Source organism: Cinclus cinclus, chromosome 1 (genome assembly GCF_963662255.1).
Source record: "Cinclus cinclus chromosome 1, bCinCin1.1, whole genome shotgun sequence".
NCBI classification, from domain to species: domain Eukaryota; kingdom Metazoa; phylum Chordata; class Aves; order Passeriformes; family Cinclidae; genus Cinclus; species Cinclus cinclus.
The window spans coordinates 94,434,673-94,462,523 of NC_085046.1; the positions used below are offsets into that span (position 1 = coordinate 94,434,673).

Consider the following 27,851-nt stretch of genomic DNA (forward strand, 5'->3'; position numbering starts at 1 on the left):
ATCCTCCTTCTTCTCACTGCCACCAAAACAGAGTTAACTTTTCTGCCAACTCGTTCTGCCAACAGACAGCATTTTTTAACAGCATATTTCCCAACCTTTGGGCCAATCCTTCTAAACCATGATGATAAGGACAGGAGTCCCTTTTTCAGTTGAAACTGAAAAACTGTTTCAGTTTCTGAACTGAACTGCTGCTTGCCTTAGCACCAAGTGTTAAACACCGCCAGACTATTTCCCATTAGTCACAAGGCCTGCACCTTCAAAAAGGGGCTCAAACCCACCCTGTGTGGCCAGAAGATGTGTTCAGCGTGAGGTGCCTATGGCTTAGCAGAAGTGCACATTTCTTGGACATCAAAGCAATCTACAATAAAGTAAATTATTAAAAATGCATGTCTGTAAAAGCTGTAGTTACAGGTTCCACGCCTCTTTGCATCTCAATAGCTGCCATTTGGAAGTGCATTGAATTGGACTCTACGGAGCTCTGTGTATCTCCAAATATAAAATACAATGTGAATATATCCCTTATATACCTTGTCTCTTCAGCAAGCACAACTAAATCATTATTATAATCCCATTTAGGATACAAATTGCTAAAAACCCATTTATTAAGTGGGAAAGCTGGTCCTGATTGCTATGTATCAACTGTTACAGCAGTCTCAAACAGAAGAGTTCTTCTACTGCCTGTACAGAAGTCTCCCACCAGTCAACTCCAGCCAATTCCATGGCAGACTTCTATGCCAGGACAGTCTTCCACAACACATCCTGGGATCTGTACCAGCTGTTTAAAGGTGCTGGGACCTTTTCTGAATAAAAGTAAATTGCTTACACTTCAAGAAGTTTTCTTAAATAGTAAAAAAAGAGACTATGTACTGAAGGTCAGGTTTGCAAATCTAACAAAATGATAAGACAGCTGAACAAAGATAACACATATGTTACTTCACATATTTTTCTAGCATTTTCTTGTTAATTTTTTTAAAGCATATGCAAGTTTAGAAAGCTGCTATGTAAGTTCACCTCATTCTTCTTTACTAAAGTGAATGTGGACACAAGTTATTTGATAGGATCAAATGGCAAAATGCAGATAGAGAAACTAAGAATAGCTGAATCTGGAACAGTCACTTCACATGCAATTATCTCTGATCTAAACAGCTGCACAAAACATGTATTTTTTGTTTGGACACATCTGTACATATGATGTGTATAATTAATTGTTCATTCAAAAATGCAATTTCATGATGCATTTGATTATTTAGATATAAAAGTTTTAATTCTCAGAGCTGACTAAAAATAGTGATTTTAATTTATTCCTGCTGCCTACAATTACCCACAACCATGTATTTTTAAATATTTCCAGACTATAAAAATTACTAATTTTTGCCACTTGTGTTTATCTGCATTTAGACTTTGATTTGGATAAATTAAGCTCTCAAGTGTTCCTTGCTTTATGAAACTCTGCATGTTGTACACTTCAACACAAATAAATGACTTCTACCATTAGAGGTTTAAATAATGTAATGTATTTCATGCTCAGCCTGAAGCTGGATTCCAATGAAGTTGCTAATGCACGTAATGATTAAGTGTAACTCAAATACTAACTGTGTTGTTGAAAACATGACAGGCAATAATTTGGTCTATTATATTCTGCCATTTAATTCCCTAGTACAGACATTCTCTGACACGTTATGAAGCAATGATTTACAATTATTCAAGCTGCAAAGGTCAGAAAGTGACATTATAATCATCTACACAGAGATCCCTTCTAATGCACAAAAACTAGGTAATACCACACAAAAATAGTTTTACTAGAGTAGCAACTGTCTATTTAAGATTTCGCAAACTGCAGAAGTATAAATAATTAATTTACATTACAGTACGTTAAGGCATCCTTAAAAATATGTTTTTCCCGCTCTTACCAATAAATTTATGAATAAGTCTTTTTTGCTTGCTAAAGGCAATCTTTCACTAAAAGTAGCCTGTATTAATAATAATCAGTTAAAAATATCTGAAAATCGAGACGATTTTTTGGAAGCAACAAAAAGGAGCACGGCCAATTTTTTTTATTTTTTTTTTTTATGCAGCTGGTCAAAGCACATCCTTATCTTGCAAGAACAAAGATCTATTAGTCACTATGCTCAATACAGGTGAGTAGTTTTGTTTAGACGTTCTTCATGCAACCAGTGTCATTAAAATACTGAACTTTATATGCATCTCTGAATTACTCTTAGCATTGACAACAGCAACAGAAGTGGGGTTGTTTCCTTGCTTGGGACACTATAACTATCCCCAAAGCTTATTTATTTGAGGCTTTAAGAAATCACCTAAATTAGCAAAACACTTATTTATCAGAACACCTTATGATAGCTCCAGAATTAATTGAGAAAAGGAGTTTCAAAGCATATAGAGAACTAAGGAGCACCAAGTAAATACAGGTTAATATCTCCAGCCACCAAAAGACCAAAACAAAGCAAAAACCCAAACAAAACAACAAAAAAAAAAAGGCAACAAAAAACCAAAACATCACATCAAAAAACTACAAAACAACTACTCCAGTAAAACACAGAAAAAAATATAATCTTTCTGACACCCCTCAGAATTCCTTTGTGTCTGGAAAAGCTTACTTTTTTTCTCAAAATACTTGACTACTGTACATTAAAAACTATACATGTAAAAAACATAATAAAGACATTGCTACAAATGCCCTTTCAATCTGTAGGAAGGTAGCAAAAAATGTTTATGTACGCAATTTAAATACTGAAAATTTTCCTGACAATCCAAACCTACCTTATACTCATCTTCTTCAATCGATTTTTGAGTGGTCATAAATGAAAGAAAAAGAAAAAAAACAAGGAAGCAGCCACTCTTACTTGAAACATGTAACTACATACCCGAAATTCTGTTTCTAAAAGCAAAGGCAAGAAAAAGGCAAAGAATAATAGACATATTTTTAAATCAAACATCACCTATAAATTCTGTTCAAAACCAGAATTGCAGAACAATGCATTTTTTATATCCTACCTAAGAGATAAAATTTGAAAAGTGCATGATAAGCCTTTTCATAGCATTTCACCAGGCAAATGGAACAAAAATTTTCAATGCTGGACAACCAAGATTTGCTCACCTAACGCAGGGTATCAGCCAATTTCAGAGTCAGACTTTCAAAAATTAAAGAACACCACACAGAAAATAGACATGACCCCTGAAATAATGGGATATGTTTTACAGCCGTGGGTATGGAAAAGAAAACAATTAACACACATCTGCGATAAGGGAAGGAGTAGCAGACGGTTTATTCCAAATGTTAAAACATGAGCGGTGTCCAATTTCTGTGTCATGTAGTTTCTGCTGTGCAGCTGAAGAAAAACGAACGCTGAACTTCAATTAAAAAAAAATAAAACAACACAGCAAAATTACTGCCTTTTTCAACAACTAGCTGAATTATATACCGTGTACCTTGTAGCATGTAAATATGAGGATAATTTGGAAAACTGAGACACAGCAAACCCTTCCTAAAAAAACCACCAAAAATACACTTTTTGCCTTCTTTTTTTCCTTTTAAGACCAAAATTTAAAAATCATTTGTCTTTGAAACACGTGGTATTTTGAGACCACACCATGATGTTGCACTGACATTTCACCTTTAAAAAGTGCCCAAGCAGATTCAAAAGCTTTTGAAACACAATTTATCCTCACAACTAGCAGAGGGCTTATTACTGAGAATCTAAAAGTCAGAGGATAGAATATTAACTACTGTAGAAAAGAAAACATAGTGCAGGACCTTCTGTTTGTGACAAAATTACAGAGTTAATGTTCCTGAAAGATCACTTCACCTTTTTAAGGCATGATTTTTAAAAAGGTAAAATTTATAGCAATTAAAGCTAATGAAGAAATGCAGCATGAGCTGCTTATGTTCAGGAACTAATAGGTCCACTGAGCATTTCTAAGATTATTTAGCCATCAATGATAATGAATTGACATTGTCAGTGGTGTTAATGTACCAATGCTCTATAGTGCCACTAATCCGATAGCCAATCCTAGCAATTTTATCTTTTTTATGTTGCTGCTTTATTTTTTTAACCAACACACTACCCAGTCCTTTCAATTAAAAGAGCACAAATACAGCACAGGCTATTAACACTTTTTTTCTCCTCTTCCACATATAAGTTGGCATATTCATTATATGGACTACAGTTCAAACTGCTCTGGTCATTTCTCCTTCAAATCCTGATGAGCTCTTCAGGACTGTTAGCTACAATGCAAAAATGTCTTTTCCAAATAAATCAATGTTAGTGTATGATTGTTAAAATAAATTTTTGGTGCACATTAAGTGAAAACAGGGCTATAAACCAGAGTTTTGTAAGCATGGGGTATTGTGGTGTTTATCTCTTCACCAATTGTTTAGTCATATCTAAATAGCACAGCTCCACATTGTTAATGAAAATTAACAATACACAAAAACGGAAAATAAGTACCTGCCTGGCTACCAGGTATGACATGTCAGAACATAGAGTAAGCAATCAGCTTAGGAAAGTGACTACCACTTCAATCCAAAGTTTAAATCATTCACATATGTTTTGCTCTCTCTCTTGCACAACTACTGTGAATCCCAGATGAGAGCTGTGCAATTTCTGAGACAGGTTCTGTCAGGCATGTCAATCCTGAAGTAATAGAATGAGTTTCTGAAAAAATTAGGTACTATACCAAATCCTAATAATTTTAGTTTTCTTCTTTTTAATATAAAAGATACTGTATTATCTGGTTTGAATTTTTTTTTTTTTTTTTTTTACTTTTCCTCTCACAAGGAAATAGTTAAATAATATGATGATTTTTCAGTTTAAGTAAAAAGGGAATTGAACAAACAACCAATGTCAAGTTTGTGGACAACTTCTAAGAAAGAGAGTTTAGCCTTTGCTTAACACTGCTATGGATCTGTAGTTTTTAACTATCTTCTATGTCAGATTCTTGGCAACTGATAAATCAAAGACAGCAAATAAGATTTTTAAAACAATATATAATACCCTACCATGTTCATTTTAACTATCCCTCAAAATGAGGAATAGCACAAGTTATTCTACTGCTGATATGCAGTGGACTTAAAATTGGGGTCATAGATTTTTATTTCTCATTTCAAGAAGTCAGTGATTAGTTTTCTTAAGTGAGAAAACATTCAAAGTATTTCATAATGCCACATGCAAAATTATTTGAAAAACAGAGATGAATCAGTGAAAATCACTCAGCTGCATCTTCAGCTGAAGGTTCACTTGTCTTCCAAAATGTGTAACTCACTTTGTCCTGCAATGGAGTGGTACACTAAGGCTTAAAAACCTCCTCTTGCTGAATATTATCCCCAACATCACAGCACACCATGAATGTGTGCACTGCACCATCTAATTGAACCTGTGCTCTTCTACACATTAGCCATAAGACTGCTGTAGCAGTTACATAGGTTTGCATAAAATGTTTTTATATGATGCATATATTAGTTAATTTCTTCAGCATAATAACATTAAAATATATTTTTAATCAGAACTAGGGTATTAAAATCCAACTTTGAATGTCCTATGATGTACCATATATGCCATGGCATTTTAAAACCTTTTAAACATTTCTGCTAAATTAATTAGTTTTGCATTAAGGAGTCTCAATGCCTCCTATTAAATGCAACACATTTGAAGGACAATTAAACATAATGAACGATCCTTCTAAGGAAATAACGATTGTTAAAAGAAAAACAAGATTTTTTTGGGTAACAAACAGGAATACAAGTACACATAAAAGACTTAAATTTATTTTAAAAGTCTTATGCCTGCAATATTTTAGATCCATTTGTTTGAAAAATCTGTCTTCTGTTTTGTTTTCATAAAGAATGAAAACTCTAATGGAGTCCAGAAATCTGTTAATGGTACTAAAATTATAACAGTATTGCAAAAGAAAAAGCCCCACACAGTAAAGTCTATATTATATATTTTTTATGTCTTTAAATGGAATTTACAGTTCTCCCTGGCAATGTGAATGAACATCCTATAATTTAGTCAATTTACAGATTACAGGTTCAAATTGACCTTGTAGCCCATAAAATTGCTCATCTTCAGTGCAGGATTAGAAGTGGGAAAAGAATGTCATAACTGTATTTAAGGAATTTACCATAACAATGGAAAGGAGGATATGCATGCATAATTTTAGCCACTCTTGCTCACATCACAGTTTTCAATTCTGAAACAATGCATATTCTGTGCTCTTCTCCTGGTTAACCATGGTGGAGACTGTTTCAATTTACTCACCCACAGACATGACACTTGTATTCCCTCATCCCAAGGTGCCTCTTGACATGGTTTCTGGCATCTCCAAGCTGAGCTGTTGCAAAGTGGCATATCTTGCACTTGAATGGCTTTGATCCTAAGTAAAATTTAGCATAAGATATGAGGTGAATTAGAATAAAATATCACCCATGGTTAAAGAAATAAAAACTCCTGAGGAAAAGTAACCTTTTAAAAACCTATCCCACATTTAACCTGGTTGAGATTTTTGCCTAATAAAAAGAAGTGTCTTGTACATAAATTTCTAACTCCCAGGACACAGACAGTATATTCCATACATTGTATTCTATACATTACTCATTAAAGTCTCCTCAAGTTAAAGATAACAGAAAACACTTTATGAACTTTTAATCTGGTCTTTTTATTGTCATTAAAAACCCACTAAACACATTAAAATGAGAAGAAAATATAATAGGCAGATAACATTTCAACAAGATGGCAAAAGTTTTTCTACGCCTTTCCCAATGGCCAAATGCTGAAATTCAGGTAATGGTGTTAAAGTGGCTTGGTTTTGGTTTAAACTGCAAAATGTACATTTTTTTTAGCAAATATTTTTAAAGTAAAATAATATTACAAGTCTTCCAGCTTTGAATAGATTTCACATTAGCATTGGTATTTCAGATTTGTTCTGTCACACACAGCAAATGATTCATCACCTAGCTATTGTAATGGCATGCAATGTATGAATATACAGTGGATAAAATATTATGCCTTTATGACTGTTTTATGGTCAAGAATTTATGATTATTCTGCAAACCACAAGTATTGACATTTTGGCTATTATTTATTTCAAGAACAAACTTTAATATTAAATGTCTGCTGCAGACCGAAGAACTCTGAAATTATTCCTTCAAGGAAAAAGTATCAACCTATTTCTTGTATCACATCAGTTCAGCAAAAAGTCAAATTATTTGTCTGCCTTAATTAACAGTGATCATCTTTCAAGATGGAAGAACTATCTTTTTTTACTGACATAGTTAAATTGGGCACATGTCAGTCCCCAGGTTATTACGGAGCAACATCATTCTAGAATAGAAGCACTTTCCAATTTTCTGCCCACTAAATCCTTAAATCAATAAATCAAAATCATAGAATTGCAGTTAACAGTAAGTACAATATGGTCAAAGCATCTCCATATTATGTTTAGTATATGTTTTGTGAAGTATTTCTTGCAATACAGTTAAGCACAATATGAAATATGGGATCTTTAATATATATATACATAAAGAGCTCTGATAAGAAAAATGTTGCACTATATCATACTTGATCAATGAACCTTTTTGCTTTGCCCTTGAAAACAGAATATCCTCCAAGAATCTACTGGTGAAATTGAGGATCTTAGAAAAAATTTTAGAGTCTTAAATTTCAATTTAATTCCCAAAAGCTAACGAAAAATGAAGCATTTAATTTTAATCTTCTAACTGAAATAAAAAAGTCAACACTACTAAGCATGGGCAGACAAGGTTGAATATTTCACAGTTCAATGACAATGAAGCCAGATCTCTTAATACTTCCATTTCTACTGTTGGAAGTAGATGTAAAATATATTTAGCACCTCAATGGTTATATCTAGTCAGCTTTATATGTTTAAATGTCAAAAGCAGGTTCAGACTGCAGCTCACTGCAATCACATTCTATCCATCACACTGAAAAAAAAAAAAAAACAGTTTATTTAAATGATCCTGAAAAAACTGAATTAATCATTAATTTGGTGACATTTCAAATCAACACTGCATTCTACAAAGAGACCAGAGCAAATTAAAAAAACCCTTTATCTTTGCATTAAAAGACCACTAAAAGTTGATGTTTTAACTTACAATCTTTAGCTGGACAATTAATAACAACAAGGCCACAGGTGAAGAGGATTTTTTTTAAATCTACTGGTGTTTATACTATTCTTTTTTCTCGTAGAATTCAAATACCATGTGAATTCTATCCTATGTTCCCTCAGTTTCTCTCCTACTGATTAAATTGTAAATTCGTTCCTCATTTTGTTACTGCAGGTGTCCCGCAGGGCTTCCATACAAGACCTTTGCTGTTTTCCATTTACATGACTCTTTGTGAAGAACTTGAGTTCAGACCAATTGTGACTACAGTGTGCTGACAATACAGAAATGTATTATTCTGTTGACTGCTCTCATCCAAAAATCACTGAGGCCTTGAGGGGTTTTGATTTTTTTTATCAGATCCAGAGCTGAATATATCTTAATATCTCCATTTAAACTCCATGAAAATTCAAGTGCTGGCAGGCTCAGGTCAGTATTTATCATCTGAAACAAAAGCAGGGTATCTCCCTTTTAGGTTTCTGGTGCGAAACTTGTTCCAGTATGTTCTTAGATGGAACAAACCAAAATTTTATACTAAAAATTAAGACATTAGACTAAGATTTAAATTAATGGTAGAAAAAAAAAAGTGTATTTGCCATAAAGTTGTCTGAAACAATGTAAAATGTTTAACCATTTCTTAGCCATACTTATCACCAACTTCAGTGGTTCTCTTAGGCTATGATACTACTGGATTCAAATTTGGCTTTAAGTTCTCAGGAAAAAAAAAAGAGAAAAATGCTGCCACTATATCATATTTTCAACCAAATGACTCAAAAAAAATAGCCAGAAAAAGCCAAAAAAAGCCAAAAACTCCACCAAACTCCTTTACCCACAAGTTACAGCATGGAAAACAAATGTGTATTTTCTGGTGGTAGCAGGAAAAAATAAGGCTCTTAACGAACACCAAACAAACCAACCACAAACAAACAAAACAAAAACAGAACAACAACAAAACAAACAAAAATCAACACCACCATACCAGACTGAAAATAAGACTAAATTTAAAGAGTGCAGGTCAGACAGACACAAACTATTCTATTGTTTTGTAAAAAAATAGTTGAGTCCATAATCCTTGCTTTACATCAGGACAATACAGACCCAAAGCTGTAAGAAAAAATTCACAGCCACAGCTCCAGGCCAGCCAAGGGCAACATCACCTATACCTGCAGGCATGGCTGTGTTCCTAGCTCAGGCCCAATACAAAGTGAGCAGAGCCACAATGAAATGTCATCATACCATTGCCTCCTATGTTTAGAACATGGGGAGTAATACAGCATACTTGCATTGGGCACAACTGCCATTAACTGAGAAGTCTGATGAGAAAAGAAACAAAGATGATGTGGTTGCAGGTGACTTTTTCTCAGATGTTGATTGTTAATTAAGTTTATGGGACCTCCATCAATTGCAAACTAAAATGTCTTCCACCTCTACTACTCCTTTTATTCTTCTTTACACTTCCTCATTTTCACTTGTCAACATGTGATGGACTTACTTGTTAGGTCCTCTATAGCAAAGCTTTTCTTTCATTTGCAATGTGAAAATTTCCTACGTTATTTAATGGTACTTTGAAACATTCTTTTTCTATTAATGGAAATTATTAGTTGCATCTTTCTGCAACTTTCCCTTCCCTTCACCACCCCAAATCATCACTGATTACTCAATTTAAAAAAGGAGAGGAGTTGGCAATGGTTATACATACATACACATGTATATAAACCTATTTATGCACATCCAGATGCTGATGACAGACTTTTAAAAAAGCATATAATCAGAACAATAATTGGGAAAATGTGTGGCTGTGCTCTTATCTACCTGTTGGTACTCTGGGACAGGTGCGAAGCTGGAAATGGTGGACTTTGCCTCACCAATGTTACAAGAACTGAACGTACAATTGGTGCAGTTGGTCATTTCCCTCTGCCACCACTCCCAATAACCTAAAAATATTTGTTTATTATTAAACTGCATCCACTGTGATACAGATGGGAAGAAAAGGTTCTGTATGAAGAAAGCCACAAAAAGGAAAATACAGATTGGAAGAGAAAGCCTTCTTCCCATAAAGTATTAATAAAACTCTCCATATTACTATTTGTGTGAATGAGCAAAGCCTAAGAAAAACTTTTCATTTAAAGTTGAAGTGAGACAGAGGACAGACAAAACTCTGTTCTGTAACCCTTCTATACTTCTGCACCAAAAAAATTACTTGCAAAATTAAATGTATTCTTCCACTGCTTTGCATTTTTAGTTCTATCCAAAGGCACAGTAAAAATATACTCCATGATAAGACCTACACACAAGATGTTAAAAAGTACACTAACTTTTACTAAATGTTACAATCAATGATGTAACTTATGTAAGTAGGGTTGCTTTGTCATATATTGATAGTTACCTCACTTTCACATCCACATTAACTTGATTTTAAATGCAATTAATACATATAGTCAAGGAAGACTAATGGACTACATTCTGCACTTAACCTGGTGGACATTTTCAAATGGCACAAGTGACCAGTGCAAACCTATTTTGCATTGTAAACGACTAAATAAATCTTAATGGATTAAGAATGATCAGCTATCAACACACAAGGGAAATTAAGTGCTGAAATGCCTACATTGATTATTTTAAATTATTAGCCTTACTCTGTTCTTGAATTTGTATGCTTTTAGTGAGCTTTAACACATTTACAAGACTTATTGACTATAATTACAAGAGAATTCAAGTAATGGACACATCAATTATAAGCAACATGTCTTGACCAGACAGTTGCATAAAGAATTCTAAAGAGAGCTCCATTAGTATCCTCCCCCTTAGTTTTATTCAGTTTTATCTGCTGTAAGAGGGCATATTAAGGGCTTATACAGCTGTTCTGACCATGTGAACATGAGCATCCCTCTAAAGACTTAACACTGCATTCAAAGTTGGATATTAGCTGAAGCAATACAGATAACTGTGCTATTGACAGGACAGGAGTAATGCTGAAAGTATTAAGTATGTGAGTTATTGGTATACACGAATACTGCAGTTATAGTAAAATACTTTGAAAGGTTTGAAATACAATGTCCCTGTTCTCCAAGATTAATTTTTAGGATTTGTTGTCCAGTCACGCCCTTGCCTTTTCATAAAAAAAAAACTTACAAAATTATTTTAGGATTATGCCAGGAATTACCATTCTTCTATACTTCTTTTTTCTTACCTTTTTGTTCTCTTCCTTGTAACCATGCACTAAGTTTCAAATACTGCATGAATTTAAACTATAGCTTCCATAATAAGCCATTATTTAAAAGTACAGTAAAATAAACCTTACAGTTTTAATGAAAATATGTTCATTGAAATGTGAATTTATTATTCAAATCCACTCATAAATTCAACCATGGAGACACCACTTGTCTAAGCAGAGCTCAGTGATTTAGAAAAGCTGTCTATTTAAAATAAAGAATGTATGGCAGGTTTATAGAAACATCGCAGTGAATTTCTACATAAATTTAGAACTGCAGCTTATGCATTTTTCTGCAGAAATGTTTTTAAATTTTCCACTTAAAATTAAACATAAAATGAATTTAAAGTGTGATCAGCACAGAAACTAAATCAGATGCTACATCCCTGTGCAACACATCAGCACTGCATACCACCTTCCAAAAAGGCTGACCAATTCCAACAGCTATAACTTATTTCTACAAAAACCTCTTGTTTCTTATTGATATTTTTTGAGGAATGAGGTAATATCAAATGCTTATTCTGAAGCATTATGTAATGCTGAAAGTTTCACTCAACTGAAATGAAATAAACAATCTGCCTATTAACCACACAGAAGAGAAAGTTAGAAAGAACAGATAATTGTTCTCTCAAACCACCACTGCTTCATTATATAAATATAAGAACCAATCAATGGTTACAAGTGAGATTAAAAGGAAGAAAATCTCTCTATATGAAACAAAAAGCAGAAGGGTGACTACTTGAAATGTTCTTACATTTTCTGCCCTTTGATCACTGCATTTTCATACCCTTTAAGATAATTTTGAATTTCATCAGGGGCTCATCAGGCAATACAAATGCCAGTTCATAAGAAATATTAAAGGGCTTAACAAGCAGAAAAAGACCAATGGTATAATTCACTCTCTTTGAAAGAGACCAATTGCAACGACAGCGTTTCCATACCTGTGTGGGTACGGATGTGAGCTAGGAAGGCCATGGAATTGCTACTTCTACACATCTTCCCACAATACTTGCATACATTGCCTTGGTTCTCTTCCCTCTCCCTGTTTATCTGCTCAGTGTCTTCAACAATGTATTTATTGACTTCCCGAAGCAGCTCTTCATGTTGCTCTTTGATGTGGAGAAACAAGCTCTGCTCTGAATCAAAGGGCTCCGTGCACTTCAAACACTTAAAGGTTGCGCCTCCTTCGGGCAGTTCCTCCACGCTCGCCTGCTCGTTTCGCATGTGCCCAGCACTGGCCAAGTGCTGGTGAAGGTTGCTTTCTGTGTAAAATGATTTTCCACAGAGTAAGCAATGAAAATGCTTTTCTTTTGAAGGATGTTTCATGGCTATGTGAACATTTAGTCCGCTCAGACCATCTGCTAGAAAACCACAGTCATCGCAGCGAATACGTGTCGATTCCCCAAGGGAAATTCCTTCTGACTTCTTCTTTTTCCCACCACTTGTTGAAGTGTCTGCTTTCACTGTGAGCTCACCAGCTTTCACTGCCCCTGACATTTGCCCTTCTGCAGAATGGTCAGTGGCCTCCCCATCTTGATGACTTTTTAACCTCACTATAGAAGAATCAAACTTGCCAACATTTTGCATTGCCTTTCCTTTATCATCAGCACTGATAACTGTTCCTAAAGCCTCATTACTACTTTCTTGCGTGCCCTCAGCTGTTGAGCCATCTGCCTCCCAAACATTGTTATTTATAGTTACTTCAGCTTCATGTTGCGCTTCCATAAGGGCTTCTTCCTCCTCCCCAGTAGGATCCTCTCTGAAACTTCTGTTACCATCAAAACTATGTCTATTTTGTACTGTTTCTCCAGTGTTTCCAGAAAGATTTGATTGCTCTACTGCACTACTTGTTTCTGGAAGACATAGCATAAGTGGGTTATTTTTCTTCAGTGATTTTTTTTTGAGACTGTTTTTGTCTCTACATTCTGCTTCTGGGTTTTCACTATTTTCTTCCAAGCTCTCCACACCTTTTTCTGAATTGAAGATTGTGCTGCTTGATCTATTTTGATCTTCTGCAGCGCAATCATCATCTGAGTTGAGCAGCTCCAGACCGTGCTTACTTTTCTGCACCTCACAGGTACCTGTTTCTTTAATTGATACTTCCTTAACAGGTTCAACAGCTTCATCTTTCTGAGGAGTTTGCTGGAATCCTTCACAAAAAGGGTTTTCTCCTCCATTTCTAGACTCTCTATCAAGTTCATCTCCTACTGCAATTTGGGAACTGACATCTTTAGAGATTCCGGGAGGTGTATTTTCATTTAAGGCAGTACCCTCAGTAAAGCTTTTATTCATATGATCATCTTCTGATGGATCATTGGCACACTTTGTTTCATCTGAAATAGTTTTCGATTCTCCTGCACTGCGATGGTGCACCTCTTGAGGCAAAGCAGTGCATTCTTTAGTGATATCTGCTGTATTTGCTTCCTCCCCAGAAGAAGAATAAATGTAAGATTCTCTTCTAATTTTATGTTTCTCTGTTGCTGCATGCCTTATCATCTCTCTGCGAGTAACAGCATAGTAGTCACAAGCCTTGCAGTAGTATTCAAATTGTTTTGTATGTTTTCGCTTCACGTGCAGCTCTAAGGAAGCGGCAGAATGAGCAATGAAGCTGCAGTGTACACACTTGTTGTCACTTGCACCCATGGCTCTTCTCTGGAAGCTTGGGTCACAGCCTTGAGCAACCATTGCTGGTTCCAGCAACACACATTGGTTTATATTTGATGAATTCCTAGCAGCCTGTAAATCTGGCAGCCTACTGGTATTTGCAGCTTTTAACTCAGCATCTCCTCGCTCAACTTCCTGATTGTCTAAGACAGAATTTTCCAAATCTGATGACAGGCCACCATCCTCAACATGTTCAGGCAAGGCAGTCATGGGGCTGTTAATCTTCTTGCTAATGGATTCAAAATTACCTCCTTCAGGGCTAACGATGATCTCCGAGTTCTGTTTTCCACATCCTTCTATTTCAACACGGCTTTTGTGTTTTTTGGTTGCACAGTGACGTTCCATATCTCCTTTGGTGACAGTGTAGTAGTTGCAAACCTTACACAAATAGCTGTACTGATGACTGTGCTTTCGCCTGATGTGAACAGTCAAATTTGTAACACTGGAGGCCAAAAGGCCACAATGGGTACATGTCCTAGAAATAGTACCTTTAGGTCTCCCTCCTTTGGATGCATCAGCTAAAACCAATTCAGTTTCACCAGTCTTTTGCTCAAGTGGAACAAATTCCTTATTTCTCGATATGTTTTCCACAGAAGAGGATGAAACATGTATAATTTCTTTGTCCAACTCTGTATTCCCACTCCCAGAAATTGAAGTATCCACCACTGATTTAATTCCACCAACACCAACGCAAACCTTTACAATACATTCTTCAAAACGTAGTCCAATGTTGTTTTTCCTGGCATTTTCAAGATGCTTGCTTCTTTTGATATGTTTCTCCATTCCTTCCTTACTCAGTGAGTACAGATTACATGCCTTGCAAAGGAAGTGATACTCTTGCGCATGTCGGAGTTTTATGTGCCTTGTGAGAACTGTGGAAGATCTTGTCTTATAAAAACACTTTTTACATTGAAATTGGGTTTTATTCAGAATAGAATGCTTTAGTTCATTTCTGTGATTTATGAAGGAAGAGTCTGGAGTTTTTGCTTGCATTGACACTTCCATTTCCTTTGCAAGTCTTTGGCTATTGTTCGATACTGAGTCACTATAAGATACCACTTGCAAGGTATCATCAGTGTTACTCAATGGAGTAGCTTGCAGAAATAATGAACCATCATGTTTCTCATTTTTGTGATGATTTATCAGTTCTTCTTCCAATTGAAAAAAAAGAATGCAAGCTGGACAACTATGGGACATATTATGCACTTCACTCATATGGCTTTGAAGGCTGACCACATTCAAGCTGGTAAATGAACAGAGCTGACAATGAAAGCTACAAGCACCCATCTGGTGTTCACTGTCCTGACAGTGTTGCTTCATGTCCTCCCTGACTCCAGAGGAATAGCTACACATCTGACAATGAAACTGGATCCTTTTTGTATGAAGCTTTGCAACATGAGTTTCCAAACTTTCTGGGTCGTAAAAAACGTGACCACAATCCATGCAAGTATGAAGAGCACCATCATCAGCAGTAAGTTTAACTTCAGAATCTTTGGCATCTGCAGTGCTAGAAGAAGGGGTATTTGGCTTGTATTCAGTAAGATCTTGTATTTCTGCAGCAGTATTACAACTACTTTTAGCATCTGTTTCTAGCTCTCTATGTGACACAGGGCTTGATTCATCATGTTTAAGCTGTGTGCTGGAGATAGGCTTCACATGTACTCTCTGAGTTTCAGATTTGGGTCTCTTACTATTCCCCAACAAGCTGTATCTTCTTTTAACCTGCCTTTTTAATCTAGAAGACCTGTCCTGTCCAAATGAAAACCTTAACAAGAAATCATTTCCTTTGTGTTTCAGTTTATCAAATCTCCTTGTCCTACGTAAACTGTTAAGTAGCTTTTTGGTAGTTGGAAGGGATTCTGTTTTCTGCAAGATATTTTCTGATGGTTCTGGTACTTCTAGTTTTTCAGTCTGAACATTATCATTTCCTTCTGTACCAGAAGAAAGCAATGTTTCTTCCATCACAGTATCTTTTTTTGCAGTGGGAGTATTTGAAGATGGTATCATTTCAACAAGTTCACTGCCACCGTTTTGTTTAGACAAACTTACTTTTGAGCCTTTCAATGCACTGCAAATACTCAATTCTTTTGCATCAGCAGTTCTTGCCCTTAATTTATTGGTCCCAGCTTTCGCCCTGATATTCCTCTCTTTGGTTGCAGTAGATTGTTGGTTTTTAAAAGATTTTTTTGTCAATATCTGCACAAATCCTCCCCGTGCAGCAAGATTTTGGCGTCGAAGGTGAGTCTTGCCAAGGAAATGAGAATTTAGGAGACTCTCTTCAGCACTCTGAAAACCACAAAGATCACAAGAAAATATCTTGGATTTCTCACTATCTCGCTTAACGTGCATATGCAACATTGAACTACACTCACCTATGCAACTACACTGAGGGCGTGTTTGCTCTTTGGATGGTTTAGAGAGGCTTTCTCGTTTATGTTTTTCCTTATCAGAGCAGGAAGGTAAACATTGATCACTCATTTTGCCTTTAGGGCCTTTGTCTATGTTTCCAGCTGTACAGACAACATTGATTTCTTCTGAAGAATATAATTTATCAGGAACAGCAGCTGACACGTCTTGTGAATGTTTATTTTCCTCATGACTTTTCAATATGGCATCATCAGCAGCACATCTGAAATCATAACGTAGGCACAGGATATCTGAATTAAATATGTCACTATCAGGACAACTGGTGACTCCTTCGCTCTTCACAGCTCCAGCTATCATACCACATGCTTCTCCAGCTAAAACTTTTTGCAATTTCCTTCCACTGTCTTTCATGTCTTCAGAAGAACTCTGCTTTCTTTTCCTGGAGACATTTTCAGGTTTCTCTGCTTCAACAACATCCAGGTTTGGTGATTCTGACAGTGCTGTTTCATTTGTGCCATTCTCTTTTTCTTTCTTTTCAAGGTCCCTGAACACTTTGTCTGATGTAAGCCTTGTTTTCTGCTGAGATGAAGAGTCACATCCAGCATTTTCTCCTGATGTATTTCTTAGGGATTCTTCTGTCAACTCAACTTGTAAATTCTCATCAACATCATCTCCCTTCTTATTTTCCTCTCCATCCATTGTTAACAGTGATATTACCAATTGTAGATCATTTGGTTTAGCACCTACAAAACAAAAGAGTTATTATTAGTCTTTTATGCAAACTTAATGGTTAAAATAATTAAATTTTAAAAACCCCATGCAATACAGAAAATTAAAATCAGGGCAGGAAGAAAGACACAATGAAAGATATGAGGCAACAGCTTCACCATGGTATCTAAACCACCTTCTAGTTACAGAGCTCTCACTGTGATGAGCACCAAGTGAGCAAACACTTAGATCCCATAGTTTTTATGTAATCAAAAAATCTTATATATGTTTTAAACCTGGGCAGACAAATGTGACCTTTGTTTCTGGAAGTATATTTAGGACACAAAATACTAACAGTTTTCAAGGAACTGGTCATAGAATATTTAACTTCTCCTGAACTAGAAAATCAGCTTCCCAAATTTAAAACTTCCCAGGAGAAATAATCATGACTGCAACAACAAGCAAAACAAAGCCAACATAAACGTTAAATATTTTAAGTATGCAGCTTGCTTTCCTTCCTCTGCTTAGGTTATCTGCTAAAGAGAAAGAGGGAAAACACAAATAGAACCACGTTCTAAAAGAATATGCTGCAAGTACAGCTTTGCATCCTTCCTAAAATATCCTCTAAAACATTGTTTCCCAATTAGGGAGAAAGGAGGAGAAACAAAAAGTCATGAAATAACAGTGCAGAGAATGGCAGCACCTTTGAGACCCAGCACAAACTCTGACCATTCAAATCCAGTTACCAAAAGCTTTTGCTCAGCTGCCCCATGTGACCCTTCTGCTCCAAAGAAGATGCCGCCACTAGAAAACTGATGCTACCAACACAGTTTATAAGAGAGATGGAGATGGGAAATCAAATCTTGACATTTATTACCTTTTCATTTTGATATGAAGCGACTGAGAATTGAAAATGCATTTCATTTTAACAGATGATTAAATACTAAATGTTTATCTATGTGCTTTACACTATGATTTAAACATCAATTTGCTGCAGATCCAAGTATTCAGTTTTTTGTTCAGTTACCCATTGAATGAGGCCATGACCACAATTGTAAGTACTTCCTGACAAGATTAAGTAATTGCATTGTTGATACAGACAACGTAGATAACACAAAACTATTCAAGTATATGGTAAAAAAAATAATAATTCTGCTTAATTCTGAGGACAAAGTAGGAAAGCATTAAACTGAGAAAATAAATTCAAATCAGTTTGACTTATTTCCCAGGGAAGTAAAAAAGTGTTTTTCTGCTTAAGAATAATTTATGGAAGGCCCCTAAGGAATTGAGTGCACATTTGTCACGTACATTTTGAACAGTTTTTCAATAGTAGGTCTCTCATTGAGCTGAAGTACTGACCAAACCTATACCAAGCTAGTTATAACTAAATAGCAAGAGAATAACCACTTCTAGATCACAACAGCCCTTTGGAGGATCATGATATTCTCCCCTAAACGTTGTTTTCTGGTTCTCATGCACTACTATTTTTCTTTGTTCACCATGTGGAAACCAAAACCACGTGGAAACTTAACACAACTAGTCAGAAGGAAAACAGACAGGGCTATAGTCTCAGCTGGTAAAAGTCAGCACACTGTTAGTATGTTCAAAAACACTACAGTAATTAATAGCAGGACCAGATTAAGCCTTTGAAGTGCAATCTTACCCAGAAAAGGCTATGAGCACTATCTGGGATACACAAAAAAAAAAAAAAAAAAAAAGATGAAAATAATGTGGGTTAAGCACAGTACAGCTTTATTTATATAATGTCAAATATTGAGTTACTTCAGCGATGAGTGTCACAAGTCCATCCTTAAATAAGCAATGGTGGGTCCTTTGACTTGCTGCACCTCCACAGCAAGTTCCCAGCCTACCACCAAGACCCAATCACTCTTCCCTTGAGCCTGGGGAAGAGCAGCAGTTTTACATTTCTTGTACAAGACAACTTGCTGCCTCAAACCAATTCTCCATCTTCTTTATAGGATACTTTCCTCTCAGATAAATTCTTAAGATTTACCAGAAAACTTGTCCAGCAGTGAACTAATACTGACATTGAACATTTCCACTATCAAAAATTGTATCGGGATAATTAGACAATTAGATAATTAGATAATTAGTTTTTCCATCAACAAAAATGTGGCCTTTTCTGCCACTCCCCCAGAAACTCAGCTCATCTCCACTGGCCACTCACACACCTATAAAAAATGGTTGATTTTCTGCACAGTCTCTGCAGTTTTATCCTCATGTCTCAGCATTTGTTCAGTAAGTCTCCAGTAGAAGCTCATCCTGCTCTGTGCTCAGATCACAGTCCCAGTTCTGGTGTTCAACCTTACCTCCCACTCAACTGCACCAGTTACGGATTTTTCTAGTGCTTAGGAAAAAAAAAATAATTTGCTCTAGTTTATCTTTGTAAGCTGTTTATAGTAAGAACTACAAACTAGCTGCTAAAAAAGTGAAAAATGCAAAATATAAACTTCGTAGGTGCTGCCAATAACCTCAGTATGAAATTAAAATAATCACATGTGTAAAACAAATACGCTAAGATGCCTTACACCTCAGACATCTTGCCTAATTCCCTATCTCTGCCTTCATTTAATTTCATTTCAAACTTCTACCATGCAGACTGGGACTGCACTCTGTTCTCCTAATTAAGTCAACAGCCTCACATCTACACGCACAACCAGTAAGCATTATCAAGGCAATTTCTTTCCAGCTGCTCAGCAGGCTACCTGTGGCAACATGTGGTAATGATATACTTTTACCAAGTTCGTCACTACCACACATCTAAGTTTCCACAAAGATAGTCTACTCCTGTACACCCTTCCCAAAATTACATTTGCCTCAGTCCCACTTCCATATAATCTGTGTCAAAATATCACTACACGGGAGTCTACAGCTGCATGAAACCAAAATCCAGAAAGTATTCTTTATGAAAGAAAACAACTATGAGGTAGTCACTACTGTTTCTCTAAAACTGCCCCTATATTAATTAATCTAAGGAATTAAATAGCCTCCAATTTCTTTTAGCCCTCTCTTAAAGCTGCCTGTAGGACAAGAGCCCATCTTCTGATAGACACTTAATGGTTACTATCACTACTTTTTGCTGGGACCATGATCAGCAATTTGCTGAGCTCTGCTCAATTCTCCACATCCCACACAAGATCTGGAGCACTGGACCACAGCATTGGACCATGGCTCTGCTTCTTCCTGCTACAGCCTTTGCTCAGATCACACTGCTGTGGCTCCAACACAACTTCAATAGCACATAGCTCAGCTTCCTTGATGGCAGAGTAGTGCCTCACATCCAAGTGCAGCTGTTGCCTCCTTCCTGTACCAATATATTGCAGGAATGGTGATCACTACTCAAAGAAGGCATTCAGCAAACCATTAGCTCCCTCTAGATAAAAAGAGTGTTTCCTCTGCTGCAAGCTTCTCTCCCAAAAGATCCGTCCCAGACTTGCCACAGAGTACAAGGACAATGGCAAAGCACAAGCTGGTCATAAATCTGAGTGGTCCTAATCCTCTGTCTGCCTAAACCAATTCACTTTGCTCTCAATAAAGCCACCACACTAATTAAGGGCTATCTTGCAGTTGATATTGTAATATAGAAGAATCAATGCATTGGAGAAGGCATCATCAACAGGTCAAAGTTTGGACAGTCCCAGTGACCACATAAGGTCAAATGGGTTTCTTTTTGCAAAATTAATCTTGATCAAGCCTTAGTCTGGCACAGGGATCATCATCACATGCTAAGAATTAACATCTGGAATTTTATTAACCTAACCTAACCTAACCTAACCTAACCTAACCTAACCTAACCTAACCTAACCTAACCTAACCTAACCTAAGAACACATTCTAGATGTAACAAGTAACCCTCTGAAGCCATAGCACCTTAAGCATATGCTTAAACCTAACTCCTACTTGCTAGTGTGATCAAGTAAACCTTTTGACAGTAATGTAATGCTGCCAAACTTGTACAGCAGTAGGAACTGGGAAGATCTTATTCATGGACCAAGAAGACTAAAATCAATGCAACATGTAAACTTCCTTGTGCTTCCTGCTACCTCCATCTTTTAAAGCATGATCTGGAAACATTTTCACAAGTAATAAGTGCTTTAAGTGCAACAATACATAACCACTTCAAGTATTGCGTAAGTAATCCAAAACATACTTATATAGGCTCAAATACTGCACCAATGGTAATGCCAGGTACAGCACAGCAGAAAACTGCAGCACAGGATCAATCTCAAGCTAAGGAGACAGCAATCAAATCTTTGTATTTCTATAGTTTAAAACCTGGTTCTGTCAAACAGTGCTCTCTTAACATCATATTCGATGTTCAAAATGAAGCTGCTCTAACTCAAAAGTGGGTTGACTTTTTGTAACATAAATCTTTTGTTAATGTTCATATAAATCAAGTATAGCTGAACAGATCCTTAAAGGATATGACCAAAAATTAATTTGCCACATTAGCTTCAGGTTAACAAATTCTTCTGCTTGGAGACAGTCATACATTACCTAATGCATTTTAAGGTTCTTTGCAGCACAGTTCTGCTCCTAAGTTTTGGAAAGAAACCTGTTGTGGCCTCAAAATTTTTGCTCAGAAAAAGCTACATTCATAGTTCTACTGTAAATAGGTGCTCAAACATAGTGCTTTTCTTCAATAATTGCCTAAATATCTGAAAGAAGTAAAACATGTTTTTAAGATCTTCAAAAGCAGAATGTTTGTTACATATGTTACATCTGCATAGGCCAACTATCCAAATCCTTATAGGGAATATAAGACACACATTTTTAAATTGCAAGTGCATAATACATAATATTTTGGCTATATTACATAAACCAACATAGCTAAAGATTCTCCCCTTTCATCCATTGGGACTTCCAAATCATCAGAATTGTGGAGTTTTTGTTTCAATATTTAAGCTAATTTAAAAGACATCACACAATCAGAATTCAGCACCATCTCAGTAACTGTAAAGTAGAAAATTCATACCAAAAAAAAAAAGAGAAAAATAGCCCTTCTTGAGCAGCCACCACCATTTTTTACCTGATAACAACTCTTTTGTATTCTTTGTACCAAGTTTTTTTGTGTATTGCCATAGTGTCTGCTACAGTTCTATACACAAGCGTAAGTCATTTGTGAACAGAAGCTGTTTTCTTTGATGAAAATAGAAAACAGTGAAATTTATTTTTCTATTTTTTTACCACTGGTCCACAAAAAAAACAGTATATAATGTTGTACTATGTCAAAAGGTGAAGACAGTGCAGTAAAGCTTTCCAGCTTTCCACTTTAAGACCTGCACTGCTCTAATTCTCAGATAAAATTTAGAAAGTGGTAATTTTAAATTAATATCAAAAGGACAAGGAATTTAGTGATGATCAATAAACATGTGGTAAACTTCAGAGTTCTTTAACTTGATGGTCAATACAATTTTATTTACTTCTCTCTCTGGTCATATGGCAAGAGAAGGGGAAGGGATGTGTACAGAAGAACACAAAAAGTTTATTTACAAGTACTAACTTTAATTTTTTTATTCTAATCCTGGCATTAGAATTTCCAGAGCACTTCTCAGTCACAGTACTATTGTCTCCAAGTATTCAATGCCCAATCTGCAGAGTTTGTAAAGGATGCAACATATGGAAAACAGAGTTTCATTTTTTTTTTCAGTAAAAATTCCCCTTTTCAGACAATTAATTCTTTCAGTGAAATCATGGATACAATGAAGCAAAATCATTTTAATGAGCTCCATAAATAGCCTGCACAAAACTGCATGTTAACAACTCATCTCAATGTACGACCATTGTGTCAAATAAGCATCTTCTCAGGGGCACAACGTCCTTCCTAAATCAAATCATACGTCTGTCTTACGACCTTACAAATTTACCTCGCTTCCTTCAGAAAGACTAATCCAAGCTAACAGTCTCCTCAGTAATGGAATACAGGACACAAAATAGTTGTCGATTCAGATGGAACAAAGATCACCATTTTTTGAGGAGAATTTGATTATATCCATTACAAACATTAGTTTTCCCTTGCAGCTCAAAAATGCTGGAACTTCAAGTTTTGCATCATGACCCTGTTCTTCACATAAGGCCACCACTTTCCTAGGACAGCAAAATTCCCATGGGAGACTTCCAAATAAGCTGCAGACTTCTAAAACTAAAGACTTCAAAATTTCCATACAGATCTATCCAGAACAGTTCAAGTGAAAAAACAAAAATCCCCCTGATAGTCATCCCCTGTGTATCACTGAAAATGGGTAGTTATCTGCACCCATTATTTTCATTTTCTCACAGCCACCAGAAAAGATTATAATGGCATCACAGGGAAATGCACCTGCAATACTACCCACATCCCACTTGCTTCTGCTTCCAAATCACTCAGAGCCCTTCCAGGTGGGCAGAAATTGGCAACGCCAAGGCTCCCTAGTTCATCATCCACTCATTTCAGAGACAGCCAAATGCTGCTAAATGCAGCAGGGAACACTGATTAGATCAGTTTTGAAGAGGAAGTCAAAAAAATACACACATAGATAGACACTCATTTCTAGTGCAGTCAGAATCAATAGGAATGTATGTGCAAGACAGAGGATCACAGGACATGCACTAGTATCTCCTAAAAATTGTTATATAACCTCCAGACATTCAATTTTTGAAGATGTAAGAAGGTCTGTATATTTTTAATTTTAAAATCAAAGAATTCTGTTTCCAGAGCAAGGCATACATGCAACAATAGCAATAAAAACATTCAGTAGAAACTTCTGAGGATCCAAGAAAGACTGCATTCATATAGCACTGTGATATTTACGGATGAAAAGCACTTTCTAAGTGCTCGCAAACCACTTCATTTTAGAGTTTATCAGATCCAAGAAAGAAATACTATTTTCCATATACACTAATAACTTCTGTGGTTTGTGGAAATTCTCCAAATGACACGCTTTCATGCAAGATACAATTGTCACCAAGTACACCAATTAATACTAGAGAGAAATAAAAAGCAAAATGCAATTTGAATCCCTTTGTACTGTTGACTGCAATACCCTCTTAAGTACAGCGGACCACACTGGAATTCATCACAGAAGTACACAGGCACTATCACTAACAACTGAAAAAATCTAAGTCAACTTTCTCCTGAACTTTAGCAGCAAAAGTCAAAAGCAAGTTGTAATTGCTGCTACTTATAAATTGGCTCTTGTAAATTTTACCCTTACAACCTGGTCCTAAAAGCCTTATTTTCTCCTTTAAAAATGTAAGGAATATGAGTGTCCTAGAAGGCTACTCTGATGTTTGGTCTTTGTGAAGGCTTAATAAATTTCCATCAACCTTTGCTCAAAATTAAATCCAAAAGACAAAAAAGGATGGTTTTGTTGGCCCCTTGCTTAAACTACCATTTCATACAGAAAGCAACAAGAGGCCTCTGCCATCACAGGCTGGGACACATTTGTCATCTACTACTGCTGTATTTATCACCAGTTAAATTTTCAAGAAAAGAATGCAAGCAGTAATCAGTGTATGGACATGCTTCTCACTCTCATGCACCCTGTTTTCCTTATCTGCTGCCTCTTCAAGAAGCTCAGCTGGAAAAAGTTCCATGAATTTTTGGCTGAACAGGTAACATAAAAACTCTGGATTTTTTGTGTGATAGGTTAACAAAGTTTCCAGAACATACAAAGTGTGCATATGCTTCTAAAGATAAGGAGATGTTAATAAAAATAAAAGCATTCTGATGACCCCTGGTGGCCACTTCATACAAGAAGCAATTGCATTCCATCTGTGAAAAGCAGATCAAACAGAAAAGTGTTACATGTTCTATTGGTAGGCGTATCTACAGAAATGAGAGCTGATATTATTCAATTAGAATATTTATTAGAATGCACATATTTACGTGTCTATCTATATCAAATTACTGTATTACAGTAGACACACAGACATACTCAAATATTTAACTATTAGAAACAAACCCTGTTTTTCTCTTCAGTGAAACAGAAGTGAGCACATTGGAAGTATTTCAGCTCAATCCTACAAGACATACAAAATGGACTTCTTTTCGGTTTTGATTTTCCAGCTGGGGTTCTTACATAAAGCAGAGGGTGTTGGGGAGAAGCACAGTGGAAGCAGAGGGCTGCCTCACATCAGGTTGCACTCAGAGAAGGACGCTGTGTAATAGATGATGTCCCAAATCCCTCCAGCACAGGCAGTTCTCCAGCACAATTTAGCAAAGCAAACGAACCAGCCTTTCCTTATTTATATTTATGTATTTGTATTGGACTTCTATCAAAAATAAATTAATATCCACCATTAGGAATCAGTATAAATAGGTGATAGCTGTACACAAACCTCAGCCATAGAGAGGGTAAACCCTTAAAATACAAAGGAAAAGCTGCATGACAAATCACACCTTTTCTCCTTAATATTTTCCTGTAATACATGCAAGCAGTCACAACAGTGCTGCCATGTCTTCTGCAACACAGAGAGGGATGTTTTCCCCCCCAGTAAATTAGATGATCATGACTGTGACTTAAACCATGCAGAGCTGTGCAAAGCCTGTCTTCCTCCACAAGTAACTGTTACCTGTGTTCAGGTGAACAAACCCATGCTTCAGCTGTAGTCACTGCAGAACTTCTAATACTATGTAGTTCTGTACTCAGAACAGTTCAGGGGTTACAACTGACCTTTACTTCAATTTCCATCTGTGACACATCTGTCTGTGTAAGACCAGTATAAGACAGCAGTGGGAGGCATACCAGTGTGACGGTGGCAGTGAGTCCAAGCACTGGCAATACGGGATGATACAAAAATTATTCATGACTTCTGTGGCACCTGTGATAGCAGTCAAGGGATACTACTGTGGCATACCATGGAGCCTTTTCCCTTCCTCATGCTCAAGCCCTTCACTACAACAACTAATCCACGTAGCTACAAAAACCTTCACTTCAGATGAGGACCAAAAAGAGACTGAAGGCCAAGCAGGTTCTGACTTCTCCCCAGCAAAACACACTGTTGGTCAGCAGGTGGAGAGTTAAAGTGAATGAGGGAGAAGGCATTGTTATCCCAGAGGCCAGAGGATGCCAGAGCAGCTTCCACCTCCTACTGCTGCCCGTATGATGAAACCACATCTTCCAGAATGAGTCCTAGGCAGATGGAACTGAAGGAGGGAAGGAAGTGAAGACAAAGAAAAGCTGATACCACTATCACTTATAAAATAAAACCCCCATTTACTAGTCCAAAGCATTCACACTTACTGATAGTTTGGCAACAAATACCATGAAGGCTTCAAATACTGCTGCTCATTAACAGCATCCAGTTCCCTCCATGTCCATTTGTTTCAATACAACAAATTCAGTGCTTAACCTAAATCAGACCCTGAAACTCAGCTCTCTTCCAGAACCAGCAATATGCCTAAGCATGTGCACAGTGGTAGCATGATTTTGAGGCACATGTGTTCAACCGCATTTCCAAACAAGGAATCATCTGACAATTAACATTTTCATCTCTCCTGCAGGAGTGGTGCATGGGCAGTAGCAACAGGGAACAGTTGCTCTAGGGACCACTTCTCTAATACCTACAAAAATTAAGAAAAGCAAAAATGTTCACTCTGCTCTAAGAGCTGCACCTTGCTTGCTGGGTATCTCAAGTTTGCAAAACCCTTTCCCTAATTTGAAGCACACTGTTAAACAGCTACACGAGACTGTAACGCATTTCCTTCAATTGTTGTTGATTTAGTCGAAAAAGTTGTCAGTTTATCAAATTAAACTCCAATGTCCAGTCAGCACCACTATATCAAACAGCTCCCTGTGAAATATCAGCAATGGAGCCCAAGGTGTGGGGAGTCTCTCCCATCCACCAGAGACCAGCAGCAACACAGAGTCACTGCTAACCCCACCATCATCTGGCATGATCAGGGTGACACCACAGCCACTCCTCTTCTGCAGACTAGGAAGATGTGCCTGGTCAACCTGGTGGCCCCGGGCATGGCCTTCCGCTCCCCAAGGCCCTCCTGGGCAGGGAGTGCAGATCCTGCTAGACCCTTCCCAGACACAGTTGCTGGGGATGACATGAGGTCACAGAAGGACCATGCAGGGCTTGCCTGGGCAAGGGGACCTCGGGAATAAGGGCAGAACTGCAAATTGGTTGCAGCCTGTATTTCCTTGATACATCATCACTCTTTCTCTCAGGAATGCTTTAGGGGAGTGTTATTACTAAAAATACTACTAATTCCCTGAAAAACACCAAGTTGAAATCAATCCCACAAACTTTCCCAAGATCAATAGGTTTTAATGAACACAGGAAACATACACAGTAGCCACCACCGGCAAGTACCCAGAGACCGAGCTAGAGTAATAAATTGCACCTGCTCCAACACTTTCCTGGCAGGAAAAAAATTGACATATCACTAAGCAGGCTGCTGCTCAGCTCGAACACCCACAGGATCTAAGGAACCACAAGATGGGTGACCCACATGGTGACTTATCACAGCAAAGCACAGCCAGGACACAGTGCCAGATCTGCCCCCCACAGAAGGGCAGGGTTTTGGCAGCTCTCGGTTGAGGGAGCAGCCCAGACCACAGAGTGAGTCCCTCTGACTGAGCAGTGAAAGTCGCACAGAAAGCAACTGCAGGTCAAAGGGGCTGCTTCCTACAGTAAAGGGTCCTGGTACAGCCTGTTTATCTCTCAGAGGGTAAAAAGAATATTTAGTCATCTGTTTCAGTCATCAACAGTCATCTTTCTAGTTTTCACCCTGGGAAAAACCTTTAAGAAGTTA

The 27,851-nt window shown here is 36.9% G+C and overlaps 1 protein-coding gene across 1 annotated transcript in view; it reads right to left on the minus strand.

Moving 5' to 3' along the window:
• ZNF407 (zinc finger protein 407) overlaps nt 1–27,851 on the minus strand; it is a 337,009-nt gene that overhangs the window by 293,252 nt on the left and 15,906 nt on the right. Inside the window, exons 2-3 of the mRNA XM_062487482.1 lie at nt 12,290–17,122; nt 6,276–6,390 (exon numbers count right to left, since the gene is read on the minus strand). Coding sequence (XP_062343466.1) covers nt 6,276–6,390; nt 12,290–17,078 — 4,904 coding nt within the window. The 5' untranslated portion in view covers nt 17,079–17,122. The remainder of the gene's footprint in view (nt 1–6,275; nt 6,391–12,289; nt 17,123–27,851) is intronic.